This window comes from Microtus pennsylvanicus, chromosome 3 (assembly GCF_037038515.1).
Source record: "Microtus pennsylvanicus isolate mMicPen1 chromosome 3, mMicPen1.hap1, whole genome shotgun sequence".
In the NCBI taxonomy this organism is placed as follows: Eukaryota; Metazoa; Chordata; class Mammalia; order Rodentia; family Cricetidae; genus Microtus; species Microtus pennsylvanicus.
Window position 1 is genome coordinate 79,019,261 of NC_134581.1, and position 23,828 is coordinate 79,043,088.

At 45.3% G+C, this 23,828-nt stretch overlaps 1 protein-coding gene across 1 annotated transcript in view; it reads left to right on the plus strand.

The window, feature by feature from the left end:
* Sorl1 (sortilin related receptor 1) overlaps positions 1 to 23,828 on the plus strand; it is a 159,350-nt gene that overhangs the window by 70,687 nt on the left and 64,835 nt on the right. Inside the window, exons 13-20 of the mRNA XM_075966276.1 lie at positions 8,212 to 8,390; positions 10,494 to 10,680; positions 12,231 to 12,359; positions 12,839 to 12,924; positions 17,672 to 17,844; positions 19,466 to 19,597; positions 21,735 to 21,826; positions 23,438 to 23,684. Coding sequence (XP_075822391.1) covers positions 8,212 to 8,390; positions 10,494 to 10,680; positions 12,231 to 12,359; positions 12,839 to 12,924; positions 17,672 to 17,844; positions 19,466 to 19,597; positions 21,735 to 21,826; positions 23,438 to 23,684 — 1,225 coding nt within the window. The remainder of the gene's footprint in view (positions 1 to 8,211; positions 8,391 to 10,493; positions 10,681 to 12,230; positions 12,360 to 12,838; positions 12,925 to 17,671; positions 17,845 to 19,465; positions 19,598 to 21,734; positions 21,827 to 23,437; positions 23,685 to 23,828) is intronic.

Sequence of the window (23,828 nt, forward strand, 5' to 3'; positions counted from 1 at the left end):
CAGGGATCTGTCCCCACCTCATTCTCATCTTGGGCCGTTTCCTCTGTTCCCTGAGGCCTGTGTAACAGGTGCCTATACCATTTTTTAGTTGTTACAAAGCTGAGGCAAGCTTGAAAAGAAAAGAAAAGAAAATTCGGTTTAGGTTGTTTAATTTCCTGCAACAAATGTTGATTATTCTTCTTCCTGGTGGTAGAAGAGGTCTGAGGTGCAGGGACAGGGAAGTGGGTGGAGGTTTATGGTCGATGAACCACAGCCTAGATGACACTCAGATCTGCTCATGTACACAGGGTAAGGTGTGAGGTCTAATGCAGGGCCTAGGCAGAGCTGGTGTAAGGCAGATCCACCAGGGAGGGTGGGAAAGGCTTCTCACAGGAAGTGAAACTCGAGGTGAGCTAAAAAGTGAGGTTGGTATGCAGTCCCAGTGTTAGGAAGAGCTTGTGGGGCTGGGGGAATGGCTCAGCAGTCAAGAGCACTTGTTGCGCTTCCAGAGGACCTGCCTAGAACTTCAGCTCCAGGGGCTCTGATGCCCTCATCTAGCTTTGGTGAGGGTTGCAGGGGTGGTGGTATACACATTCACATTAAGAGAGAGGGAGGGAGAAGGAGAGAGAGAGAGAGACTTAGTTTGAGCAAATGTGGTCATGTGAATCTGTGGTCCCTGTGGCCTCTGTGTGGTCACACTATGTGGTGGGAGTGGAGTGATGAGAAATGAGGTTTGAGGTGGGCATTAGGCAAGCACCAGTCCCTTGGGCCCTTTCCTGACTCTCAATGAACAGATATTTTTAAAATAAAGTCTTTATTGTTGTTATTTTTCTTTGACAGTTTCATATACATGTACACACACACATGTAATGACGCTTGGCCATTTTTACCCCCGTTATATTCTCACCCCTTCCTACTCACACTGAACTGGTCTTTCCAACAAACTAATCTCCTAGTTCCATGTCTTTTTGTTTCTGAATTCAATTAAAGTTTATTAATTTATAATAATAAATTAGATGCCATGCTCACAGGTGTGGGGGTTATCTGCTAGAGAATGAGTGTCTTACTAGTGACGATAGCACTGAAGACAAAAATGATACCACCCTTCTGCAAGCTGCTCATAGCTCCTTCAGGAGGTGTGGGGCCTCACTAGTCCCTCCCTCACTTGTGATGAGATGCTGATGGGTCCATTCTTGTGAGGGCAGCCACAGCCATTGAGAGTTCAAGTGAAATGTTTGCATATGTCTAGAGGGTAGCATCTCTCAGCAGTGTCCTTATCTCTGGCTCCAACAGTCTCTCTTCCCTGGGCCTCAGAGGGGTGATAGAGATGTTCTGTGGAGGGCTGGGAACTCTGAGTACTTTGACTACTTACTAATGACTGTATTGATTGTTGCCCACAGCAAAGAGAAGCTTCTCTGCCCAAGACTGAGCAGCACTAACTTATAGATATAAACATCAATGTTTATAAAGCAGTTTGACGTCATGTCCATTTAACAAGAAAACAATAGTTGGCTTCCCCCAGGGTCTTTGACTTCCTAGTCATAGGTATTTGGCCATATTTGTAGTGCCAGGCAGGAATCCCCTCTTGTGGAAGCGGCCTAATACCTAATCCGAGAGCTACTGGGTACTCTTCTAAGAGTCGCGCTGTTACTGCGCCAGTGGGCATATCTCAGCTTGTAGGTTGGAATTGTAGCTTGAGGGGTTTATGTTGGGAAAGACTAAAACTTTGCTTTTGAGGACTTTAAGTGGAGGAATGACATGGCTTAATGAGTGATGAGGGAGGATAAATGTATTTCAGGGAAGACACAGAGTGATAGCTCGTCGGTTTGAGGACTCGTCCTGCATGGAAAGGATGTTCTCTCTGGCTAACCAGAAGGTCATTCCACCACTCACAGAAAGTGGAGGCATGGAAGGAGTGGGCAGGGCCATGCCATGAAGGCAGAGTTGGTCAGAGTGAACTGGGTGGCTGTTCCAAGTCCCAATGTTGAGTCCAGAAGTGATCTCATTGTGCTGTGTCATGTGGTTCTGCCATCTGTCACCTGGGGTGGAGAATCTTCCAGTCTTTGAGCAACTGTGACAATGGGAAACTTGCCATTTCCTTCTGGGACAATGTGGCTCATTCCTTCGCTCACTCACTCATCCGTTTGTTCCTGTATTCATTTGTGAGCGTAGCTCTCTGGTAGGAGAAAGTCGGAGTTCTCTGCACTCCAAGTTCCATCCCATGGGTTTGGGTCCTGTTCCCTGCATCATACAGCAGATCCTTCCTTTCATTTGAAGACCATTCAGACATTCGAGGACCCTTTTCTTGTAATCCTGAATATCTTTCATCCTATGGGAAATACCCCATTTGTTTTTCTTGTCTGTTGTTGGACCCCGAATCGTCACATAGACTTTTATCTTGCACTACCTATGATAACGTTACATTAAGATGCAGGTCTCAGATCTGAGCTCCATAGTGTGAAACTTGCTGGAGGATTAATCCCTACTGATTCTGGACACTTTCTACAATTGAAAACCTTAAGACCATATTTCCATTTTTTTTCTTTTTTTCCTTTTGGATTTCAGTTTCTTAATGTGTGATGCAGGCTGTCCTCCAACTTGAGATCCTCTTGCCTCAGCCTCTCCAGTGCTGAGATGACAGATGTGCACTAATACTCCTGGCACTTTAAAACTGGTGGCTCCTACTAATCTTTCTATTTATTGGGAAACCTTCTATATACAACAGTACTTTGGATCTTAATTGTTTCTTAGCGGCTCACCCAAAAGGTGCCAATGCATGCACCCTTCCATCAGCCCTCCGCTCTTTTCCTCCTGCCTACTAAATGCAATTGCTGGTTTATTATCACCTAGTTTTTGAGTTACATCTATTCATTTTTTATAGTATATGTGTGTTCACAGATGTGAAGTGTGTTTGTGTGTAGGTGTGTGTGAACCTGTGTGTATGTGTGTGTGACGGCTCAAGGTCGATATTAAGAATTTTCCTTGATTATGCTTCTGCCTAGTTTTGTGAGGCAAGGTCTCCCAGTCTAACTCAGAGCTTTCCCATATAGCTTATCTCCTTAGCTGTTTTGCCCAGGGATCCCAAGTCTCTGCATTCTGAGGTTAGGATTGCAGGAGGGACACCCTGCCCACATGGCATTTACATGGATTCTGGGGATCTAAACTCTCGTCCTCTTGCGTGGATGGCGCGAGTGTTAACTGCTGACTCATCCCCGGCCTGGCATTTCATTTTTCTGATCGATTTTACTAAAGGACAGATGTCCAGTGTCTCCTATCTTAAATTTTGAGCAAGTAAGCCTTGGAAACTTCATATGGAATCTAATTTTCTTGATTTTGCTTATTCTTTAGATGCCTGAAAGCATTTCAATTTAATTTTAGAATTTAAAAAAAATATTTGTACAATTGGTCTGATACCCTTTGCTTGTACAGTCACATTCACGTTAGCTGTCTAAATTGCTGACCAGAGCATGGAGCTGTATGAGAAACTTAAATCTAATTTTGTTTTGTGATAAAATATATATCAGCCCACTTCACATTATTTCACCAACAATGAATGAATGTTATCTGTGTGGTCCACAAAGATCTCCTTAAAAAAAAATTGTTCTCACATCATTATCCTTGTTGGTTGGTTTTGATTATCAACTTGACGGAATTTGGAATCACCATGGAAACAAATCTCTGAGCATGTAAGAGGGATTAACTCAATTAGGCTAATTGATGTGGCTGGTACCAGTTCATCGGCTAGAGTCTTGGACTGAATGAAAAGGAGAAAGGGAGCTGACACACACTCATTGCTGCTCGTTGGTGCAAGGTGACCAGTTGCCCAAGGTTCTGCCATCTCTACCTCATCGTGGTGATGTTTGACCTCACAGCCAAACTGTGAGCCTAAACAAGCCCACCCTTAAGGTGCTGCTGTGGGTGTTTTATGATAGCAACAAGATAAGTACCTGACACAACCTTTTTGCTCAAATCAAGAATAATCAGGAAGAAAGGAAATGGGTTAGCTTGTTGTGACAAGAAACCATTTGAGTGCTCAGCTGGGGCTTCCGGTTGCCTAAGTGAGTGCTTTTGTAACCATTCTCAACTTCCTTCTCTACTTTAGGTAAACAAAGTGACTGTAGGTCTTCCAGTCTTTAGGATCTGTTCTGCCTGACTCTTGGAGAAATTTCTGAAAAGGACTCTGATCATTTTATCTTTATTTCTTCTTGTTCCCTAGTAGGTGTTTGTTTTATGCCTTTAATTTCCCCTTGCTCAGCTTGAAAACCATTTGGCAGTAAGGACAAAAGTGAAATACAAATTCTTTGTGAAATCTTTATTCTTTATATTATTGGCCATGAGGACAGTGATCTTGTTCCTTTATAATTCTCTACAGAAGTTACTAGCCTTCCAGCTTGCCCACTGCCCTTCCTGTCCATTGACTCCCCCACCCCACTCATTGTCCTACTAGCCCACTGGCCCTCAAGCCCACTGACAATAGTCTACTAGTTATTTTGGTAATTTGAATTATGAGTCCTGACTCTTGAACTTAAACTATTTGATTTCTCTTCAGACAAACTTCTAGCTATCAAGAGTCAGGGCAGAAGTGAACTACTAGGAAGTTGACTTCTGTTAAATCTTCTCTTAAATCTTTTGATCTAGACAATATGTCTCTCCCTATCTTGATTGAACATTTTCAGAAAATATATAGCTCTTTTTTTGGTCAGCCACATGATAATATCATGTTTAGTAATTACCTTTGCTTCTCCCCTTTAAAGTCTGTAGTTACATGTTTTATTTTGTATTGATGTATATATGATGTTTCTATTGTCTTGGGAGGTTTTTGCCATGTGCCAATTTTTTTCTAAGCAATTTGTATTCTTCATCACTAAGCAGAATAAGGATCAAGACACAGGATCATCATCTGTGACTTAAAAGTGTAAAGATGGGGCTTGGGAGATGGATCAATGGATAAAGTGATTGTTGTTCAAGTATGAGGACTTGGATTTGGATCCCCAGCATCCATGTAAAATGGCAAGCATGGTGGTGCACATCTGTAACTTCAGCCCTTTGGAGCAGGGCAGAGATAGAGGAAGATCTTATTAGCCAGCTAGGCTAGCCAAATTGGTGAGCTCTAGGGTCAGTAAGTAAGTGTCCCTGGTCCAAAAATAAGGTGGAGTGTGATGGAGACACACGACAGCGTCAAGTTGACCACTTGCCTCCACACATACATGAATATGTATATGCAGCTCTGCACACACACACACACACACACACACAGAGAGAGAGAGAGAGAGAGAGAGAGAGAGAGAGAGAGAGAGAGAGAGAGAGTAAAGAAAAGAAAAAGAGATCTGTGATTTGTTTTTTTCCTATCTGTTGTCATTTTAATTCCACGAGTAAGTGAAATTTAATTTCACTACCTCTCTTTGGTAGCAGAATGCTGGGATCAATGTGACCTAGATGTTCCCTTAGCTGTTGCTGTTGTCAGATGACAACCCTTTCTTCAACATCCTGAAAATTGCTATGTTCTAAATGAGGCTGTGCTTGGCCACACACCTGCTGGTTTGTCTTTTTAATGACTTACTGTCTGGATCTTCTGGGAATCTATAAGGAAATGATCATCTTTAGTTGGAGGATCTCTTAAATGAAATTAACTTAACCATGATAAAATCCATGGCTTCCTATGTCATCATTGAACAGGGGTACCACTCCCTGATTAATGGACCAACTCTGAAGGTAGCTTTAGGTGTGATACTGAGCCTGCATCTTCTTAACGTTAGAAAAAAAAAAACAAGGGGTGGAATGGGTTAACCATATTTGATTAAACCTCATTTAAACTGCAGTCATGACACTTGGATGAGAATTTACTCTCAGGTATGACCTGTGCTGGTTGGGGCGCACTTAGTCTCCCAGTGACCTGGGGGCTGCAGACCCCATCACTTTGTTTAGCCTTCAGGTGTAGAGAGGTCAGTTCACAAATCTCAGTATAGAGGAAGTGTTGGGATTGAGTGAGCTTGTCAAGAGATTTGTGTCAAATTGTTGAGTCCCGAGGGAGTAAAACAAAAGTCCCTAAATTCTAGGAAAAGTGAAAGAAAAAGGTTTGTGTGTGATTAGAATTTTGTGGAAACCTGGTAGCCCCTGGTTCTAGAGAAAACTTGAATGCAGCGATTCTCACCGCTCATACCACAGGGGCCCTGAATGATGCCCTATCCTCTGGGATACCACTTAAAAGCTGGTGTAATCGCTCACCTGTTCTTTTTTATTCTGAAGTTGTGGACTTGCCTTTTTCTGCCCCAGCTCCTGTTTTCCCACAGCCCTTTTTAAATTTTACGAACACAGGAAAGCTGGGAGCAATGTAAAGAACACTCTGGTGGTCTTTGCTAAAGTGCCAGCTCGCTTACCTTCCTCTACCTGTGTATTTATCTGTCTTCTCCATTTTCTCCTTTAAGCTCAAGTTGTTTCAAGAACGGTTGCAGACTCCTGCCCTTTCATGGCTCACTGGGCACATAAACATGAGTCCCCAATAAGTAAAGGCCTTTTCCTCTTTGATCACGTTTGAAAATCTAAGATGGACTAAATATCTCTCGGTGGCTCTTTGCTCAGTTGTCTGGTGTCACTAATGGTGATGGCTTCAGGGTTCAGTCATTGCAGAACTACGCCCTGCATTGGATTTACACATTTCGCTATGACAAGTCCTCCGCTAGCTATTTTATTTGCTTGGCTTTGATAACATTGAAAATTTGAAAAAAATTAATATCTCTCTCTCTTTCTCTCTCTCTCTCTCTCTCTCTCTCTCTCTCTCTGTGTGTGTGTGTGTGTGTGTGTGTGTGTGAGTGCGCGCGCACATGCATGCACGTGCACGCTTGGGTAATCATGTGTAAGTGGTGCATGCATATTACAGCATGTGTGGAGGTCAGAATTGGAGTTGGTCCTCACCTTTCATCTTGTTAGAAGCAGGGTCACCTTGTTGTTTGTTAGGTTTGCTGGCCCACGAGCTTCCTGGGGTTCTCTTGTCTCTACCTCCCAGGCTGCTGTAGGAGTGCTGGGATTACAGATGCATGCTGCTGTGTTCTGCTTTCTGTGAGTTTTGGGGATCTGAACTCAGGTGTTTATATTTGCATGTCAACGGCTTTACCGCTAAGACGTCTCTGCAGCCCTCATGCATGTGTATCGAAGTATATAGAAGCAGTTGTCATCAACTACATCTGTCCAGTTGTGTTGAATGGTGCTGAAAGGTTGTGGTGAATAAGGAGCTTGTGGTGTCTGATTGCCCCGCTGCTGGTGTGGAGCAAGTGTAGGAAAGGGAGGGTGTGGCTCATTGCCCTGCATAAAGTTGACTTTCCCCCAGCAGTGAATGGTTAGTTTGTGGGTTGATATCTTTTTTTTAATATTTATTTTTTATGTATACAATATTTTGTCTGTGTGTATGACTGCAGGTCAGAAGAGGGCACCAGACCTCATTACAGATGGTTGTGAGCCACCATTTGGTTGCTGGGAATTGAACTCAGGACCTTTGGAAGAGCAGGCAGTGCTCTTAACATCTGAGCCATCTCTCCAGCCCCGTGGGTTGATATCTTTAGACCACGTGGGCATCCTAGTGCCCTGAAATTTCACATGGTCATTTTGGCATATGATGATGATTTTTATTTGATTTGATTCTCACAGTGGCAATTACAGAAGGATAACACTATTATTACTTTTTAGTAATATTACTTTCTACTGTTTGTTTTTAGTATTACTCTTTAATGATATTAGGTGACTTCCAGTATAAGAAAAAATAACTTTCTTCCTCTTTTTCCCTTCTTCCCTCCCTCCCTCCCCCCTCCCTCCCCCCTCCCTCCCTCCTCCCTCCCCCCCTCCCTCCCTCCCTCCCTTCCTCCCTCCCTCCCTCCCTCCCATGTCCTACCTTTATTCACTATGTCACGTTACCATCATCCTTCTCTTCTGTGTTAAAATTTCCCTAACTCTTGCTGTTCATAGTCCTGTCAGCTAGTTCCCGTGTCTTTTGGGGGATGTTGGAGGCTGAACCTAGCACTGCGTGACACCCCAGTTCTTGTATTATTTCCAGGTGACAGAATTTGTCCCTAGCTCTCCCTTGCTTTTCTGGCACAATCATAAAGTTGCCCTTTCTCTGTCAGGACCAGGTGGTCATTTCCTCTTAACGGAGTGCTGGCTGTGGTCACTAATGATGTGTGGAAACTGAGGCCTGCCTTCCAGGACTGTAACCTCAAGGCTCCTTTTGCTCACATTGGGCAGGTATAGCACGAATGAAGGGGAGACCTGGAAGACGTTCGTCTTCTCCGAGAAGCCTGTGTTTGTGTATGGACTCCTCACAGAACCTGGCGAGAAGAGTACCGTTTTCACCATCTTTGGCTCGAATAAGGAGAATGTCCACAGCTGGCTCATCCTGCAGGTCAATGCCACCGATGCCTTGGGTAAGTCATTGCCCCAGGTTAGATGCAGAATCCTCAGTTTTGGATTCACTAGGTGAGATCCGCCCAAGTGAGTGAGTGAAAGACCCGGGGCACAGGTGATTTCTGCTTTACTCAGTTCTTAGTGGACTGTTTATATTCTTGGTGCCTTGGCTTCCTTGCACAGTACCTGGAATGTAGTATGTCTAGATATATATCTGTTAAAAGTGTGGATGGATGGATGGATGGATGGATGGATGGAGGAAAGGTTAGATAGACCTATTTAGTGGTATGTCTGTATTAGCTCTCCATCAGGGAAAAGGTGGAAAACGTTATTTTGGCTCCTGGTTTTGGTCCATAGTTCCTTGATATTTTCATGTTGGGCTGTACTAGGAGCTATGATGGAAGAAGTCTGCTTATCCTTTGGTTTTCAGAAAGCAAAGAAAGAGAGAGAAGAGGAGGAAGTAGGTGGCATGCCAGCACGTTTGTTAAGATCAAACCCCTAATGACCTTACTCCTCTAGGCCTCATTTCCGGAAAGTCCTACCACTTACCCACAGTTAGTCCCATGGGCCAGGGACTAACACCTGGGTCTTCAGGAGCATTCATGATCCAAAAATAGCACCGATTCAGGGCCATTCGAAGGCTGTCTGGAGTCTAGATATGCTTTGTTGGTGCCCTTGAGATCCTTAAGCAGGGAGGCCTGATGGACTCTTGAGTGCTCGCTCTTATGGCCGCATCGACCTCTGCCCTTCCTCACTTCCCCTTAGCTGACATTACTCTAGCCGTCCAGAATGCCCCCTGTGTCTTCTTATTGCCACCCCTTCAACCTCGACCTCATGATCTAGCACCGGTGTCTCTCTTCTTTGTGCTCCGAAATAAGTGTATCCCTCACATCTTGAATTATATGGCCGTGTCTGTAATTATGTTTCATGTTCCATCACCTAGTTGTGAGGCTCTGCAAAATACGGACTTTTCCTTTGCTTATTTTTATTTCACCTCCCGAGTTTCTTTGTTGCCTCACAGACGGCAGGGTTTTTAATAACTCTTTGCTAATTGGAATGGCAGTGTGTTGACAGGTATGCATCAGCTTCGGGTAGTATTTAATCTGACACACATAAAAAAGATCCAAGGCACCAATCTAGACATAAGCATAGAATTCCCATAGGCACACTAACTGACATTTTAAATGGATGTGGGCTGGTGGAATAAGTGTGAAGTTATCTTGTCATTTCCCAGTCTGTCTGCATAAAGATCCTGTACCATGAAGTAGGGCAAATGCATCCTTCAGTGCCTTCAGCCCATACTCAGATGTGCCTTCATCCTAAGGAAACAGGATGGGTCAGTAATGTGCCGACATCATCTACCAATGGGTCCTTTTTCCCTAGGAGAGAGCTCAGTCCCACCCCCGCCCCACCCCACCGCTTATACCGATTTATGAAAGGAACTGCCAACTGTCCTAATAATTTAGATACTTATCAAAGTATTGGTAGATGCCAGAATTCCAGTACTGGGAAAGGTTGAGACATGGGGATCAGGAGTTTGTGGTTCACCCAAATTCTCTAGATAGAGCCTCTTTTTAATAACATGCAAGCAAAGCCACCTAAAACTCTGGGCCAGTGAGATGGTTCAGCATCTCACTGTGTTTGCTATGCAAGCCTGGAGACCTGACTTCTACCCTGGGAGCCCATGTAAAGGTGGAAGGAGAGAGCTGACTCCACAGCTGTCCTCTGATGCCAGGACACACATACACACAGCAAATAAGTTTAAAATAATCCCAAATCCCATGCACACACAAAGTGTGCACAAATCAACCAAAATAAACAGCAGCAATCATTTTTCACCCGTGCCTCAAATTTTATGGTTCAGAAGTTTGCATGGTGTTATATGTGGCTAGCATCTTCATGGCTTTCTCAGGCGAGCGCCACTGTTACAGTGGTGTTGCCTTCATTCTCGGGGATACTGCCCACCCTCAGCACACGGTAACTAGAGTTGCGTAACTTTGACTTCTCCCCTTGCTGGGTGGCCACAGAGACACCAGAAGTGGAGGGCTGAGTTCAGGGTAGGGAGACAGGAAACCCTGCACAGCCTGAATCTGATGCTTTGCTCTGCCCTTCTCTGTTCTCAGGGGTTCCCTGCACGGAAAATGACTACAAGCTGTGGTCCCCGTCTGATGAGCGCGGAAACGAGTGTTTGCTAGGACACAAGACAGTCTTCAAAAGGAGGACTCCCCACGCAACATGCTTTAACGGGGAAGACTTTGACCGGCCAGTGGTCGTGTCCAACTGCTCCTGCACCCGGGAGGACTATGAATGGTTTGTTCCTCCTCCATGTGCGGGACTTTGAGTTGAGTCATATCTTCTCTGCAGTGTGAGGATAAAAGATGGAGAACATGCTCTCTTTCTCCAAGGGTGGGAATAGCATTCACTGAGCATGCTTTCTGAGCCAGGAACGGTGTGAGGCACTTTTTACTTAGGTTGTCTTCTAGTTCTACAGCCATGCGGTTCAGTAGGAGTGTGGCTTCCCAAAGCTTCAGTCATTTCTATAGGGACTCATAGTCAGAGTCTGTTTCCTGACCTATAATAAGGCTCGGCACCCAGCAGAAATAAGTACCACACAAGTTCTAGCAGACCCGTAGCAGCCCGGCCAGTTTTTCCAGGAGATTGAGCTTCTGTTTGTTTTGTGGGGGAGGACTTTTATATTTCTTTTTCAAAAAGCAAAATAGCAACCAGGAGGGAAGAAAGCCAGAGCTTTGTTTGATTTCTCAAGGAACTTTTGACTTAGTTTTAATTTTATTTCTTGGTACAGTCACCTTTCTCTTCTGGAGGAGGCTAGCTCTAAACACCCTACAGATTCCAGATGCCGGTGGTGCCCGTGTTGAAAGCTAAAATAAGAATGAATGCAAAGGGGTAGGGAGGCTCTAGCACCTGGAGCCTGCTTAAACCTGGGGCAGCGTGTATATTTTATCAAGACCCATATGTGTTTGGCTAAATCTAGTTGGTTGTTTTTATGAAACCAGAATTTCTTGGAACAGAACCAGATCCCTTCACCAAGGATGTCTTTCCTTCATCTGTGAGCGCTCCCAGAGGCATAGCTGAGTAGCACCCCTGGAACCATGTGACGTACAAAGCCTAAAACATTTACCACAGAGCCCTCTTCCAGCCTCTGGTCTAGCATATATCAGAGGGCTCTGGCTTTAGCCGGCCAAGTACAATGGTGCCGATGGCAAAACGCAGTTAGTGCCTCAACCGCTCCTGAAACAAATGCTCTGAGCTCGCTGCAAGCCCACGCTCTAGCCACACCTGACAGAAGGGACCATATACTGTGTACTCAACAACAGGAACCGCTAAGGCTAAGCTCTGCTCAGCTCAACTCTCCCCAAAGGCCTTTGAGGCTCCTCCTGCCTACAGAATGAGGTCCCCCGCCTGCAGGGCCTCCACTTCCTCCCGTCACCTTTTCCACCTCATCTCCACTCACTGACTCCTCACCTAGTGCTGGTATTGAACCCAAGGCCTTGTGCATGCTAGGTAGGCACTGTACCAGCTGAGCTATATCTTCAGCTCTGCCGTTCCCTTTTAACCAAGAACAGACAGGCCCTGAGACTGATAGTAGATGAAATTTTCCTTTGGCATCATGGCTTGCATCATTTTTTCGTCTGCCTAGGGTATGTAGCAGTGACTCTCCAGATGGGACTCTGATACACAGCTTTTTTATGCGGATGTAGCTTAGTATAACTAAGTGGGGGTTCTTTAAAGGGCTTGTGGAGTCGCCCATAGAATTATAAGTAGTAGGTGGAGATTAGATGTTGCAGATTGTTTTTGAAGTGCCAAGGCTATGTCTAAATGATCTCCAATTGCCTTTTCAGTGACTTTGGCTTCAAGCTCAGTGAAGATCTCTCCTTAGAGGTTTGTGTTCCAGACCCCGAGTTTTCTGGGAAGCCTTACAGTCCTCCTATGCCTTGTCCAGTGGGTTCTACATACAGGAGAACGAGAGGGTACGTATCACACAATTGGTTGAATCAGGCTTACAAGGGTCTGCCTGGGGAAGGAGGGAGCTATGAATATCATGTGTCTCTGCCTGCACCCTTTAGGTGAATTTATTCTCAAACCCCAAGTTACAGACTGCAGGTGGTTGGACAGCTTTTAAATTAATTTCATCTGCAGAGTCTCCTATTCCCAGTGAGAAAACACAGTCTGCCAGCTTTTCTGCAAGTCTGAGGTCACCCTCAGCTGGGGAGACATCTTCAGAGAAGTTTATAGAAGAGACATATTTTGAAGTGTTTCCCCAAGCAGTGTATTAGATTATCTGGATCTGGCCACTCTAAATAATTACAAGGACCACTGATTCAGGGTGACTAAACACCATCCTTCTGACTTTGGCCAGGAAGGAGTATTTGTTCAGTTGGGGTTACCTCCATGACACATGTGTACCCTTTGTGTTTCTGACTTCTCGCTTTGGTGGTGGGGGTAACAGCTATCGGAAGATTTCTGGGGACACTTGCAGTGGAGGAGATGTGGAAGCGCGGCTGGAAGGGGAGCTGGTCCCTTGTCCCCTGGCAGGTAAGACAGGCAGCCTCTTCGCTTTGCCTTCTCGAGTGCTGGTTGGGTCATTCTGGTCTCACCCAACTAGGCATGCGGCTTTTCTTAGAATTTAAGCATCATGGATGCCCCTTCTCTAAGCTTTAATAGGCACATGAAACTCACGTGTAGTCTCCCGCCTTGGAAGAATGGGAAATATTTGGTGACAGGTCAGGCTTGGGGGGGTAGTCTACTTGGTGTCTGTTGTATATTGAACACTGGGAATTGGGATATAGTCACAGGCCTTGGTGTGTCTCTCGGTTTGTCAAAGTTGAATACAAGAGACTGAGGCTCCTTCTAAACTAGCTAAGTGGTCTATCTTAATTTTATACTAAATCTTAGTTTTGTTAGAATTTCAATTCACTTGTCCATGTGTTGGCAGTTGAATTGTCTCTACAGCCCAGTGATGCAGAGATCCTTGGCTCCAAAAAGAACTATTGTATGTGTGTCTATATGAGGAAGCAAGCAGGCTCAGAGGGAAAGATGCTTCTAAGGTCATATATCTAGTAATTGACTGTGTTAAAATTCAGACCTGAAGGTCCAGGATCCAAATGGCCTTTAAGTGTTAGTCCTATTTCCCATTGTTATTTATGCCTACTAAAGAAAAAGACCCTCTTGGAGAGGTTATGAAAATATGAATGTATTTCAAACACATTTTAAGCTGTTAGTGCTGATGTCACGTGAGTTATTGGTAATATAGGTGCAAAATTCGATTCCTTAAAAAGGTGATTGGGCTGGGCACATGGCTTAGTGGACAAGAGCACTTGCTATGCAGGCATGAGGACCTCAGTTCAAGTTCCTGAAATAAAAGCTAGACACGAAACGACTGTGTGCATGCCTGTAAGCTCAGTGTTGTGCACAGGGGGAAGAAGGGGGACAGGAGGTTTGCTGGGCTTGCTGGAGACCAGCTGGGCTCCAGCCTGAGTGAGGGAGTCTGTCTTTAGGGAGTCAGACTGAGAGCAATGGAGTGGAACATGTGATCTTCAGCTGGGCACACATACACATGTGCATGCGCACCACACACACATACACACACACACACACAGAGACACACATACACACACACAGAGACAGACACACATACACACACACATACACACACAGAGACACACACATACACACACAGAGACAGACACACATACACACACACATACACACACAGAGACAGACACACATATACACACACATACACACACAGAGACACACACATACACACACAGAGACAGACACACATACACACACATACACACACACAGAGACAGACACATACACACACATACACATATATACACACACAGAGAGACAGACACACATACACACACAGACACACATGCACACACATACATACACAGAGAGAGAGAGACACACACAGAGACAGACAGACAGACACACACACCACAAGAAATAAAAAAGGGATTGCTTGGCCTCTTTTCTTCCTTCACTATTTCTAGGCCTTATTCAATCAGGGCTTCCTTCCTTCCTCAGAGACTTCATCACGCTCCTGCTTGTCAGTGAGGGCAGGTGAGTGGCCCTGGCTTCCATCAGCAGCGCTGTTGTGATGGAAGTGTCACGAGCATCCAGAGAGTCACGATATAGACACACAGTCTTCCATCTTCCACAGGCAGGCCGCACAGGGCAGCCTGCTGCCAGCTTTCTGCTCTTCGGCTTGCCCGGGTGTTTTCATGCTAAGCTCATTAGGCCCTTAATTTAATCTTCTATCGTTACCCGAGTAATTAACATACCTCACTGTGGAGACGTAAAAAGAACCACTAATTCAGCAGAATTCCTGCAAATGAACAGATAATATTTGAACATTCCCTTCGTGAGCCGCAGTGATGAGGGCTTGGGTGAGGAGGGTTTGAGTGATTGCTCTTAAGGGCCTGGAGTACATCCTTTCGTCATAAATACTTCCAGGGATAATTCAGCAAGGGACATAATTGTTTGTTTAAAGCCATCAGAACTGGCAAGAAAGCTATTTTCTCTTCCAATAGAAGAGGAGGGAGCAGGGGATGAAATGGAAAAGTCTCATTTTAGGATGGGTCATTCCCGAAATGCAAGCGAGGAAGTTCTCAGAGGAAAAAAAAAAGATATTTTGTAGGCCTAATGGGAACCATAACATCTACAAAGATGAGGTAATGTGGGCATCTGGAAGGTTTTTAAGATGCAGCAATTTTTCTTCTTTATGATTACCGAAACAATGGATCTTCCTAGGCTGGGCTTATGCATGGCTGCGCCAGCCAAAGCCTCTGCTCCGTTTCTTGGTTAGGACTCACACGTGAAAGCATCGCGTGCTGCTCCGTGCCTGCCTCCTAAGCAAGGCCTTCCAGTCTTCGACCGTGCTGGAAGGGCGCTGGGTCCTTAGAAGAACCAAAGGAGCAGTGAAGGTGCTGGGTGCTGGGGAGAGATGTGGGGCAGAAAATTCACTGCTGGCCACATGGCTTTCATCTTGTGACCTGCGTTCTCCTGTCCTCAGCCTTGGAATGAATGACATTAGCTACCATGTGGTGGTACCTCGGGTATTTTTGAAACATAGTGAGAATAAGGAAAAAGAGGTAGACTTACCTTACTCAAGATTTAGATAGACTAATCTATTATTTAAAACTTTGGGGGGCAGTGCTGGGGATTAGCCCAGGACTCTCCACATATTAAGCAAGTGCTCTGCCCACTCTTACTTAGTGGATTTTCATTTTCAATGTGTTACCAATATTGAAGATATTTTAAAATCACATTTGTGTGTATATGCAGTGAGGAGGAGGGTTATGTATATGTGTAGAGGTCAGAGGCCAATTCCTAGGAGTTGATTCTGTTCTTCTACTGTGTGGGTTTTCTGGGGATTGAACATGGGTCATTAGTGTTGAAGGGAGGAGGAGAGGGCCTGCTTTTCATCCCGCCCACCTGGCTAGCTTACACCCGAAATAACCACACAGAAACTGTATTCATTTAAATACTGCCTAGCCCATAAGTTTTAGCCTCTTTATTGACTAAATCTCAAATCTTGATTCAACTCATTTATAATAATCTGTGTATCACCACGAGGTCATGGCTTACTGGGAAAGATTCTAACCAGCTTCAGCCTCAGGCAGGAGCTTCATGGTGTCTGCCATTCTGCCCATCTTCCCAGCATTCAGTTCGGCCTACTCCACCTATCTAAGTTCTGTCCTATCTAAAGGCCAAGGCAGCTTCTTTATTCAACACATATGAAAGCAACACATAGACAGAAGGACCTCCTACACCACATTAGGCTTGGCAGCAAGTACCTTTACCTGCAGAGCCACCTTGCCAGCCCAATATTGAGGCTTTTATAAAGCAGGTGGTTATATGGGTATGTGAGTTCATTGAATTGACAGGATGAGAGAAAGATAAAGCAGGGTGGGCAGGCAGGGGAGGGGAGACAGCCGATTCAAGCATTAAGCCAAGGATTCATGTCTGCGTCTTGGGCCCACATGTCCCACACACAGCATGGCATCAGTGGATGCTTTAAATGTTTTTAGAGATATTTTTATTGTTAGTCTATTTGAAGAGATGACACAAGCAGCAAATATTCTCAGGCACAGACTCAAGTGGTGTCTGAGTACTGGCTTTAGTTTCGCTCAAGAACCCACATGGGCCAGGCTTCTCATCCCTTCTGAGTGGCATCCTTCTAGTTCCTCTGGGGTTTCATTTTTCCCAGCATCTCTAGACTGGGTTCTTTTAAAATCTAATTGCTACACCAGGTACTATAAAGGATACAGGTGAACAGCGGCTGATGGAGCTTTGTAAGAGATGCTGAGGGTGAAGTACGGCTGGCAGGCATTTGGCTTCCATGTCCTTCCTAGTCTTTCCAACCTCAGACACTTCTCCGTGTTCAGCTGTCCCAGGATTCTGTGTGTGCTGTAGACAGAGATGCCCATTGCTCTGCACTCCCGTGGAAGGGTCCTGGTGCCTTCTGGGCTATCTTCTAAGTAGAAAGAGAATATTAGACCTTAAGTTACAGTTGTGTGACATTAGGTAACACTCTGAAGCACATTGACCCTCCATTAGCCTTAAGAAAGCATCATCATGAGGGTCTATACCATTCAGAGCTGCGTTATGTAAAGGCAGAAACAGACTCTGAATCCAGACAGCTTGCTTCCTAGCTGTGTGTCCTTGAGCGAATGCATTCTTATTCTACAATCTCATGGGGGTTTGGAGGATTCAACAATGCCTGGTACGTAGTAAGTACATTGTGTAAACATTTGCTGAGCAGAAGCAGAACTTCTGTAATTACTCTGTGGAACATTTTGTAATCATTCCAGAACAAATGCATTATTGCTTTGGAAACAGAACGGGTCAGCCTAAAGCACAACGGGCCATTGTGAATAGTATGTATGACTGAACAAACTGGGTGGGATACTTGGGTAGAAGGCTTCAGACGTTACCAAGTTGTCACCAAGATAATGGTGCTGTGGGGATGTCAGACGATATGATATAGAATAGCCTGTCACTTACATTGATGAGTGGGACTGAAGACTACTCGGAAATATGGATGTTGAAATAGATTTTGTCTTCGCTGTTTAACCACCCACAGATAGAGAAATGCACTTGCCGGGTCAGAAATGTGATGTTGTTCTGTGTCCTGAGTCTAGACTCCTAAGATCTTGCACTTTATCTCCTCTTGTGGGGTTGGGATTTGTGTGTGAGAAGGAAGTTGGTCAGGTCTGCGAGGCAGTCTTCAGCATCCCTGGCTATCATGGTTGCTTTGTATCTGCAGAAGAGAATGAGTTCATCCTTTATGCTGTGCGGAAGTCCATCTACCGTTATGACCTGGCCTCGGGAGCCACGGAGCAGCTACCTCTCTCAGGGTTGAGGGCGGCTGTGGCCTTGGACTTTGACTATGAACACAACTGCCTGTATTGGTCGGACCTCGCACTGGACACCATCCAGGTGAGTCTGTCAGCCCTTGGTTAGGTCTTGAGACTGTGGCTTCTGACTGCCCAGTCCTCAGAGGCTTAAGTAGGTGAGCCGCAAGAGGTTTCACATAGTAACCCGTTTCTGGGCTGCTATGGAAATGGTAGTTTTCTGTTGTAATTTTCTTCCTCTGCCTGGCTATGTCCCATAAGAAAGATGAAGGACGCCCCCAATCTGCATCCCTGATTGCATCCAGGTCTCAGATTTCCTGCTAGGAAGGTTCTGGGGCCAGCGATGTGTGATTGTTAGTTGCTACCTTCCTCTTTAGCGTCTTTCCCTCCAAGTCAAAGTGTAGTAACACTCCAGTTCTCCTTAGTTCACATTACTACCCTCTCCAGGTCTCCTGAACTCACAAGAACCAGGAAGCACTTGGGCATGCAGAGAAGCAGGGTGGGGAGGGGGGATGGCTTCAGCCCACATACTCAGAAGACATAGAGTCAAGTAGATCAGTGTTTGCCTAGTATACACAAGGCTCCAGGACCACAAAAATAAAACAACTACACCATCACAACAACAACAACACACACACACCCTGAAGAATATAGATGTTGCCGGGCAGTGGTAGCACATGCCTTTAATCCCAGCACTCGGGAGGCAGAGGCAGGTGGATCTCTGTGAGTTCAAGGCCAGCCTGGTCTACAAGAGCTAGTTCCAGGACAGGAACCAAAAGCTATGAAGAAACCCTGTCTCGAAAATCCCCCGCCCAAAAGAATATAGATATTAAAAATCCATTGATAGATCAAACACATGGCCATATACTCAAATATATGAATTTTAAAGATTCTTTTTTTTAAATTTTACTTTATGAGTATGGGTGTTCTGTCTGCATGTAAGTCTGTGCACCATTACATGCCTGGTGCCAGGTGAGGCCAGGAAACGTCTCCTCTGGAACTGTGGTTACAGACTCTTGGCTAGTGGCCATGTGAGTGCTGAGAATTGAGCTTCCTTCTGCAAGAGCAGGAAGCACTTTAAATTGCTGAGCCATTTCTTCGTTCTTAAATAAACCTGGGAATGTAGCTCAGTGGTAGATATCTTATCCAGCAAGCAGGCCATAGGCTCAAAAAAGGCAAAAAGAAAACTGTATCATATTGACTCATTTTCTACCTGGTTCCAAAGTCCTGGCCTAATATAAAGTTTTTTTATGAGGGGTGGGGTTAGGGAAAACCACTGAGAATAATTGTCTCAACAATGATACCTGAAGTCTAAGAACCTTGCAAGAGATAAAAAACTGTGAAAGGAGACAGGAGAATTAGAAAGTAGTGGCAGTCTGTTTTTCATTTGTTTTCCAAACAGCAGATTCCTATGTCTCCATAGAAAGGTCATTACTCCAAGACAGTCCATAGTTTAGTAATCTGTGTTTATAACACTAGCATTCAGTAAGAGAAACAATTAGGTTCTGCCTGTCACTATGTGTAAGACAGGGTCATAAAGATTCTCCTATCTAACCCAGCTTCTGTACCTACACATTTCCTCCTATGAAACCTCACGCCCTTGGCAAACCAGCTAGCCGAAGGCAGGCTTACTCGCTGTGGGGCTGGCTGACTGGCCTGAGTCCACTGCACACTTCACAGTGTTGACTGCTGCTTTCTCTCCCCAGCGTCTCTGTTTGAATGGGAGCACTGGGCAAGAGGTGATCATCAATTCTGGCCTGGAGACTGTGGAGGCTTTGGCCTTTGAACCCCTCAGCCAATTACTGTACTGGGTGGATGCTGGCTTTAAAAAGATCGAGGTATGAGTATTCCTGTGTTCTTCACTAAGCAAACAGGGGGAGCAGCTGGGCTTTGAGCCAGATTTGACACTAAAACAGAAAGCAGTGTGTCATGTAACTCTGGAAATTTCCCAGGATTTCCAGGGCCTCAGCTTGCTGGACCTCTGAAGAGAGGAGAGGGGGGTCATCTCAGAGGAACCCAAGTGAGGATGCAAAGTTCAAGGTGCCATTTAAGATTCAGAAGAGTTTGTATTTTAGTTAGCAGGAGGATCATAGAGTAACAATAATGATGACAATTTCATAGTGTTGTAATCATCATAACAATAACAGTCCATTACTACCTAACACAGCAATGACTGTCTATCTATTACTTAGCTGCCCAGAAACCTGTTCCACCTCGTAGAGCCACAGTTACACAAGGGTGATGAAGGGCGTGTAAACTGCCCAGAGTATTGTGTTGAAGAGTCATCTGTGCCCTGTCTGGCAGGAATCCTGGCCCGGCAGCTCTTTGTTTTGATGCAGTGTGGAGTTGTGACATGCAGGTTAATTGGAAAAAAAAAACCAAAGTAGAGAGACGCAGAGAGATAAGTGACATTGTGAGAAGGAGACACAGACTTGAGAGACACCCTGGATTCATGCATCATCCTGCCAGCTTTGGGACACACAGCAAGGGACTTCCTGAAACTTATTTTTCTTAATGTTGAGAGCAAGATTCATTTACTTAGCTGTTGAATGAGTGCTCCTTGGTGATGTGCCAGGCCTGCTCATAAGTTTGGTGATGCAGTGAGCAAGGTGTAGGGAAGGGCACACACATTCTCTCTCTGATTGAATTTAAGTTTAATGGCACTGGTATGATGGTGTATACCTGTAATTCCAGCAGTTGGCTGAGGTAGGAGGATCAAGATTTTGATCCAGCCTGGGCTACATAGCAAGTTAAATGTCCAGCCTGTGATACACAGAGATCTTGTCTTAAAACAAATGGAAACCACTGACAACTACACAAACTAGCTCAGTGGAAGAAGCAAAGTGACAAGGAGATAAAGGAGCCTGCCCTGAGGAAGATGGCTTCTGCTCAGAGCATGAAGCGAGGCATGGGATTATGTGACTGGGGAGCGGATGGTGTAGAGAGGGGTGAAGTGAACGGGGAAGCTTCCACCCTCTGAGCTGACTTGATGCTGAAGGGGAGTCTCCTCCGGACACTGGCAGAAGAATTACTATAGGGTAGTGTTGGCGGTTGGGTACAGCCAGCACTCCAAATCTGAAGTTTCCTATCCATGAATTGAAAATATTGTCACCCATTCCTGAACAACTCAACAACACCCCTTTACTTAGTGCCAACACTGTTGTAGGAATTGTAGGCGGTCTAGGGGTAGTTTCAAGTCTGCAGGAAGATGTGTGTGGGTTGTGTGCAAGCATGGAAGAATGATATATATGGGGCTTCATGAACCTGAAGGGACCACATCATTTCCTTTTGTGCAAGTTATCATGCCCTGGGTTGGGGTCAGGAAACACACATTTCTAGCTTCTTCTCCTTAAGCCCATGGGAAAATTTTCTCAGCCAGGGAGATGATCTGTGCCCTCTGACTGGGAGTCAAGGCAGGCTTCCCAGTGGTTCTAGAATAGTACTCAGGCACAGAGGGAGTGTGGAGGGTGTGCCCGTAGGCAGGGCACAGAGTTTTGTAGGGTGTGCCTGTAAGTCAGGGCACAGAGGAGTTATTTAGGGTGTGCCTGTAGGTGGGGGCACAAAAGTGTATGCAGGGTGTGCCTGTAGGCAGGGCACAGAGGGGGTGGGCAGGGTATATCTATAGGCAGGGTACAAAAGGAGTGTGTAGTCTGTGCCCATAGGCAGGGCACAGAGAGGGTGTACACGGTGTGCCCATAGGCAGGGCACAGAGGGGTGTAAATGGTGTGCCTATATGCAGGGTACAAAGGTATGTGCAGGGTGTATCTGTAGGCAGGGTACAGAAGGGGTGTACATGGTGTGCCATATGGGCAGAGCACAGAGTGGGTGTACCTGGTGTGCCCATAGGCAGGGCACAGAGGGGGTGTGCAGGGTGTGACTACAGGCAGAGCCCAGTGGAGGTCTTTCTCAAGGTGGGCTTTGCGAGGGGCTCAGATCCCTCTCCATCTTCCCCCAACCCCACCTTTGTTTCGTCAGGTAGCTAATCCAGATGGTGACTTCCGACTGACGATCATCAATTCTTCTGTGCTTGACCGGCCCAGGGCTCTAGTCCTTGTACCCCAAGAGGGGTAAGTTTGTCCCTCAATGGGAAGTTGGCGTTGTGCTCGCTGATGCAACAGATGCTCATGAGAGTGTAAACGTGTGGCAGAGTTTCTGCCTCTCATGATCATGGTGGTGGTAACCGGTTGACTGAGGCCTTTGAAGCCATAGCTTGGTAGTTGTGGTCCGGGAACTCCATGTACAATTGATCAGCAAGCATCCTGTTCTCCTAAGGTCTCTGGATGTCTCGCATCTGTGTGGCAAGGTAACATTGAAGAGAGTCTTTGTAAACCAGGCAGGCCACTGATACATTGCAAGGATTTTTTTTTTAATTTTGAGTTTCATGCATCTCACAAACCTTTAATTCAATCAGTCTTTCTCACACACCCAACTCCCGGAATGTGCGTGTTTTCTTATTTAAAATTAATATGTGCTTCGGGTATGCATGACTGCCTTTTATTATCTCTGCAGTCATAGGAAACAGAGCTAAGAAGGAGATGCTGGGTTAGCTTTCTTCTCCCGGTGTACTTACGATGGAGAATTTGCACTATTTTTAAAAGAAAAGTCTAAAAGAAATCAATGGGGTTGGATAAAGATATTAAGAGAGAGCAGAAGATCTTCAGAGGAAACTTGTGTTTGTTCCGCTCTCGTTCTTTACCCTTCATCCTCCTACATCCCAGGGAAGTAATCACATCACTGTTACATAATAGTCACCATTAGTCATACATAATAGCCACTGTTAATTTTTTGGTTGTATTTTTCAGAGTAGTTTTTGCTGGTGCTCAGTCACGATCTTTGAATATAGCTAGCGCCCCTTAGTGACACACATGACACATCACATCAGATAGAATCATAGGTGTTTGGGGTTTGCTGCCTGCTGAAGGACGTGTGGACTGAATGACTACAGTTTATCAGAACACGGGTAGTATTCTAGCTTACTTTCTGTTGCTGGGGTTAAAAACATGGATCAAAACTAACTTGGTGGGAGGAAGAGTTTATTTTACTTATAGGAAGCCGAAGCAGGGACTGAAACAGAGACCACACTTTCTGGTTTGCCCTCCGTGGCTTTCTCTGTCTGCTTTCTTACATAACCCAGGACCACCTGCCCATGGCTGGCACTGCCCACAGTGGTCTGGATTAATCATCAATCAAGATAATCCCCACAGACACGCCCCCAGGCCAGTCTGATGGAGGCAGTTCCTTGATCAAGGTTGCTTCTTCTGAGATGATTCTAGTTTGTGTTGTCAACAAAAACTAAATAGCACGTACAAATGTGTAGGTTTCAAAGTACTTTGTATACAGCATTTGGGGGGGGGCATTTCAATAGGTATAGTCTGTCGTATAATATTACATAACACTTCCTCTACCAATTAGCATTTAGATTAATATACATATATGTACATTTCTTTAAATAGTGTTGAGAAAATGTAATTATAGGTGGACTCTAGTAGGTGAATTTTTCAGTCAAGTTCAACATTTTAAATTTCTGAATGAATCTCAAATATTGTAATGACACGTAATAGTTATACTGATTGTTCCGAGGTTGGTTGTTCTAATGATTATTCCACTACCTCTCGGAAATAGAATTGAGGCTCTCCTGCCTCCTTCTGATGAAACTGTGTGATCCCTCTATTGACCAGGGTGATGTTCTGGACTGACTGGGGAGACCTGAAGCCTGGAATTTACCGGAGCAACATGGACGGCTCTGCTGCCTATCGTCTCGTGTCGGAGGATGTGAAGTGGCCCAACGGCATCGCTGTGGACAGCCAGTGGATCTACTGGACAGATGCATATCTGGACTGCATTGAGCGCATCACTTTCAGTGGCCAGCAGCGGTCGGTCATCCTGGACAATCTCCCACACCCTTATGCCATTGCTGTCTTCAAGGTGAGTCCTTCTTCTGCCATGTGCCCACGTGCCATCTGCCAGAGCAGGGGAAGAAGGTGGTGAGGTGCAGATCTGGGGCCTGTTGGGCCTTGGCAAAGAGTTTGTCCAATGTCTTAGAAATGGACTCGTTCCAAATTTGTACTC